The sequence below is a fragment of the Sinocyclocheilus grahami genome, unplaced genomic scaffold, assembly GCF_001515645.1.
Source record: "Sinocyclocheilus grahami isolate Dianchi unplaced genomic scaffold, SAMN03320097.WGS_v1.1 scaffold352.1, whole genome shotgun sequence".
Taxonomy (NCBI): Eukaryota; Metazoa; Chordata; class Actinopteri; order Cypriniformes; family Cyprinidae; genus Sinocyclocheilus; species Sinocyclocheilus grahami.
The window spans coordinates 21181-27059 of record NW_015505531.1 but is presented as its reverse complement, the minus strand read 5'-3'; the positions used below and the strand labels follow the sequence as shown (position 1 = coordinate 27059).

General features: G+C 35.0%; 1 protein-coding gene across 1 annotated transcript in view; it reads right to left on the bottom strand.

Moving 5' to 3' along the window:
- LOC107548659 (PEX5-related protein-like) overlaps window positions 1–1358 on the bottom strand; it is a 43743-nt gene extending 42385 nt beyond the window's left edge. Inside the window, exon 1 of the mRNA XM_016229433.1 lies at window positions 1254–1358. Coding sequence (XP_016084919.1) covers window positions 1254–1322 — 69 coding nt within the window. The 5' untranslated portion in view covers window positions 1323–1358. The remainder of the gene's footprint in view (window positions 1–1253) is intronic.
- Window positions 1359–5879: the final 4521 nt, after the last annotated feature.

Below are 5879 nucleotides of genomic sequence, written 5' to 3'. Positions count from 1 at the left end.
TGTGTATATATATATATATATATATATATATATATATATATAGACGCAGACACAGACACACAGACAGGTTTGTTTTTATGGTTTATGGGGACTCTCCATAGGCGTAATGGTTTTTATACTGTACAAACCGTATTTTCTATTGCCCTACACCAACCCTACCCCTAAACCTACCCCTTACAGGAAACTTTCTGCATTTTTAGATTTTCAAAAATACTCATTCTGAATTATATATATAAATATAAATATATATATAAGCCTTTTGAATTACGGGGACACTGAAAATGTCCTCATAAATCACCTTCTCGTTGTAATACCTATGTCATACCCATGTTATTATACAAATTTGTGTCCTCATAAACCACATAAACATGCACACACACACACACACACACACACACACACACACACATATATATTTCAGCTCAGCTAGTTGCCAAGACAGCATTTCTACATTCTACAAATTCAACATTTTAATTTATCTTATAAATAAAATAAATAACATACTAAATAACTAAATAAATAACTAAAACTAAAACTGAAAAAATAATGAAAAATATAAACATTAAAAAATAGGAAAAATGACATTACTTAACCTTTAACTAAAATTAAAATCAAAAAAGAAAATATAAAAACTAATTCAAAATATTATCTCAATGACAATGATATTAAAATAACTGTGCTGATAACCTTGGTGATAAACTTCATAAATAATCTGATACCTGATGTAGCACTGATATTGTGCATTGATATATAAAATATACGTAAAGCAATGTTAAATATATCAAACTGAACTGCTTATGAGGTATATTACAATTTAAAAGCATGTGTTAAAGTGTTTCCCTATTTTTACAGCTTGAATATGTGATCTATTTTGTGATTGTGGCAACAAATCTTGCACCATAACTAAACATAAAACTAAGATTTAAATCCATGTGTGCCCCATGTGTTCATCTGAAATGCTAATTTCTATTGTCCCCATTCTATTTACTGTGACAAGCCTTGCCTGATGTGAAAAGCTCAATTTTCTACCCCACAGAGTTGCCCTGAATGAAATAAAAAAGCCTGTGTTAGCTGTTGTGCTGTTAGAAATTTGTGGTGGCAGAGACACACTGTGTCACACATTTTTATTTCTGTTAGGCTAAAAGGTGGAGGTTAGACATGTGATGGTCAAAGCTTTTCCATTAGTTATCATCACCATGCAGCAAGAACGTATGTGCTGTTTCACTCTGGCGGTAGCTGCAGTAGTAGCCCACCTTGTTTGTCACCGTGAGGAGGGGCTTGCCTTCTGAGGACGCCTTATTGGGTATCTCCTTCAGGACCATGGCAACGGTCTTATCTGCAGCCCTAGAGTCTTTCCCCTACAACAGTGAAATCAACAATGACTTGTGTCAGGACAGAATGTTTAGATATTCCAAGTATTATTCGTCCTACTGTGCTTAAAGACTCAATCGTAAGGAGTGTAGAAAGCTGCTAAGCACGCTAGGTAACATATGTAAACATTTGTTGAAACATCAATGACGATCTGCTGCATGAAATCACGCGAGGCGCTCCCTTCGACATGATAATCTTGAGAATATCTTGTAGTGTGTTTTGAGCCACAATTTTCAAATCTTGTAGTGTGTGGTGTGCATGTTTAAATTTTCAGGGGAAAAAATCTCCAAAGATTCTACTTATGTGTGTGCTACAACCAGATTTCATAATCGGTTACGATTTTAAAACTCTTATAGTCTGAGCCCGGCTTAAGGCCTTGCAGGCTTTTTAAACTTTCCCCCCCAAAACTTTCAAAGAAGGATTTGTCAAGCCAACATTCAAAGTTGTTTTTAACAAATTAATTAAAAATGTAATAAAACATTGCAAATTACTAATTCTTATTAAAAAGTAATTGTTATTCTACTGCTTTACATTCAAATTTGAATGCAGATATGGACCACCCTCATAAAAAAAATAGTAAATTGGCAAAGCATCCATTGCTAAAGTCTCACACATGCTGTACAGAAAAAATCTGATCTGGCCACAAGCAGTTTGAACAGTCAGCCTTAAATAAAACACCATGCACCTCTACATTACAAATTCTAGTCTGGTGTGGTGACTTCGGCATTAGATTTCATAAATATTTAATAGTGCATCCTTGCAAAATCTTGTTCTATTAAAAAATCTCACACAATTTGCACCTTAAAACTTTCCAGCCATCTTTTTTCAATAAAATGTATTCCCTGACGGTCTAATCTAGCATGGCTCTGCCATTAGAGATAAGAAAAGTAATCTCTCTCTCTGAATCACAATGTCGTCATTCTTAAATCGAGAAGTGCTCAATTCATTCACTCTACCCTGTGATTGTGTCTTAGTGGTCTAGTGCCATTGTGTGTTCATGACCTGAGAGACATCTCTCCAGAGAATATAATGCTATTAATGGAGACCAAAAACACTTGTGTCTGCAGACAAACTTCTACATCTTACTAGATTGATATAAAGTGTAAGTGTTTTTTAATTTAAAAATGTAAAAAGCCTTTACAAGGGGAAGAGTCTTCTTTGCATCATAATTTCTCATTGTCATCTGGCTTTGTCTATCCTGTTGCGCAAGATTAATGTTTTGTTTGTGGTCTAAGACACTGCAAAGTCATTTTAATAGCTCATAAAATGTTTAACATTGCATCAGACAGATACTAAAATACTTTTCTTATTCTATTGAGAAGTGAGTATAGAAAAAACATTTATTTTAAAAAAACTTCAACTGTTCTTCATAAAAAAAAATATGACATTACTTAAGTCTGGGGTCTCACAGACTCCAGATATAACACATGAATAGTTTAAATAAATGTAATATAATAAAAATGTAACTATTATTGCCTTTGTGATATCAATGTAATAGATAATCTTGCCTGTATTTTTATCTGGAAAAACAATCTGCATGTACACTACTGTTCACATGTTTGGGGTTGGTAAGATTTTTTGAAAAATATTTTTCTTTTCTTTATTTTGATCTTTGATAAACATGAAGAAAATAAGATTCCAAATCTTGTGCACACCAAAACTGCATTTATTTTTTATTTTTTTGCAAAATTGCAAAAATATATTAAAAACATTTTTTTTAATTATGACAATTTAAAATAACGTCTATTTGATATATTTTAAATGTAAATGTATTTCTGTGATGTCAGAGCTAAATGTTTAGTAGCCATTACTTTAATCTTCAGTGTCACATGATCCTTCAGAAATCATTCTGATATGCTGATTTGGTGCTCAGAACATTTCTTGCTATTATCAATGTTGAAAACAGTTGTGCTGCTATATTTTGTGGAAACTCTGATACTGTGATTTTTTTTCCAAGATTCTTTGATGAATAGAAAGTTCAAAATAAAAGCATTTATTTGAAATAGAAAACTTTTGTAACATTATAAATGTCTTTACTGTCACTTAAGGTGAATTTAAATCATCCTTGCTGAATAAAAGAAGACATGTGAAACACTATCTGAAACAAAATAAAAGCATTTATTTGAAATAGAAAACTTTTGTAACATTATAAATGTCTTTACTGTCACTTAAGGTGAATTTAATATTTTAAATGTACATTTATTTCTGTGATGTCAGAGCTAAATATTTAGTAGCCATTACTTTAATCTTCAGTGTCACATGATCCTTCAGAAATCATAAAAATCACCTTAACAGTTGAAGTTTTTTTTTAATATTTTTTTTTCTATACTCACTCCTCAATAGAATAAGAAAAGTATTTTAGTATCTGTCGGATGCAATGTTAAACATTTAATGAGCTATTAAAATGACTTTTTAATCACACTGAATAAAAGCCCATGCCCATCTTTCCAGTTTGCACATAATATACAACTAATATATGTACATACAACTGTCTATTGTTATATACCTGTACATACAATTGTCGATTTGTATATTTTTTATTCCTTATTTACTTGTTCTATTTTTTATTTTTTAATTATCTGTGTTTTTTTGTTCTGTCACTGTCATTCTGTTACACTGTGGATGCCTCTGTCACGAAAACAAATTCCTCGTAACATACCTGGCAATAAAGCTCATTCTGATTCTGATTCTGATTAAAAACATTGTGTGTGCTAGAACAATTAATTGAAATTTCACAATTGAACTGCATTTACACTACAGTCAATACAGCTAACAGTTTACACAAACTACAGGTGAGTTGAATTCATTATTTGTGAGACAGGGTCGCAAATCAGTTGTGGAAATAAGTGAAATGCATCTATTACCTCATCTTATGATGTAAATAATTTCACAAGTGCCTGGTATCAACTGGTATCAGTGGTGCTGAACTAATAGATTCTTTGATGAGTAAAAATAAATTGAATATTGCTACATTGTAACACTTTCTCAAAAAGGGGATATCTCAAGTAATTAATTACACTCTCTATTACTTAACAGTAATAATCTCACCTTTTTATGCCAATATGCAAATTAACATCTCCTGCACAATGTGCCACATTTCCAAATTGTGTCAAAATATTTTCACTCATTTGTAAACCATCATATGTCCAAATTATCTTGGAGGCACAATGCATGGGTTTAATTAATATATTTCACTTATTTAGTTTAAAAATAAATATTTAGAACGATAGCCGTAATTAAAAAGTTGTTAGTTGTTAGTTGTTAAAAAGGCCCAGCAGAGGTTGTACTTCCTTCGCCAGCTGAGGACGTTCAACCTGTCACAGGAGCTGCTGAAACAGTTCTACTCCGCCATCACTGAATCCATCCTCTGCACTTCTATAACTGTCTGGTTCAGCTCAGCTACCCAATCTGACCTCAGAAGACTACAGAGGGTAGTCCGGACTGCTGAGCGAATCATTGGTACAACCCTCCCTTCTCTCCAAGAACTGTACTCATCCAGAGTGAGCAAAAGAGCTGGCAAAATCACTCTGGACCCCTCACATCCAGCACACTCCCTCTTTGAACTGTTGCCATCTGGTCGACGCTACAGAGCTCTGAGCACCAGAACGGCCAGACACAGGAACAGTTTCTTCCCTCAGGCCATCCATCTTCACAATCTTCAAGAAACAACTGAAAACTCATCTCTTATTCAATAATAATAATAATAATAATAATAAATTCTTTGCCTTCACTTTTTCAGTTCTATTTTGAACAATGACTGAAACCTTGTATAACGGGTACTTTTTGTGTTTATTGCCATCTTATGATTCATTGCTTGTTGCATTCCTCAACTGTAAGTCACTTTGGATAAAAGCGTCTGCCAAATGAATAAATGTAAATGTTTGGCCCGCTTCAAGCTAGGCCATCATGTTTCGGTGAGAACATGTTGCAGACTCCTGGGTCTCATGGCAGCGGCCTCTCCTATGCTGCCCCTGGGGCTGCTTCACATGAGGCCATTTCTGTAGTGGATGAAGTTCAAAGGAGTTTGTCCCTCGTGGCCGGCCCTCCACCTACTAAGAGTGTCACGCAGTTGCTTTTGTGCCCTTTCGATATGGCGAGACCCTCTTTTTCTTCAGCAGGGGTTCAAGATGGGTGCTGTTTGCCGTCGCCAAATGATTACGACGGACACCTCCCTAACTGGTTGGGTCACGCTCTTTGAGGGCAGACCGGCTTGTGGTGTCTGGACGGGAGAGTTTCTCTTGTGGCACATAAACAACCTAGAGCTGCGAGCTGATGGAGTTTCTGCAGGAGAAGTTTGCAGCTGGAGCGGCTGCTACCACCGTGAGAGATTATGTTGCAGCTATCGCTGCTCGCAGGTATGTGGACAAAGTCCCCCTAGGTAGACATTGTTTGGTCTCTTTGTTTATGCGTCTCTGTTAGCGAGTCATGCATGGAGTTTGCTCCAGGCCTTGTTAAGGTATTCCTATGGCCCAGACCCGGTTATGTCCCCAAGGTCTTGTCCACGTCAT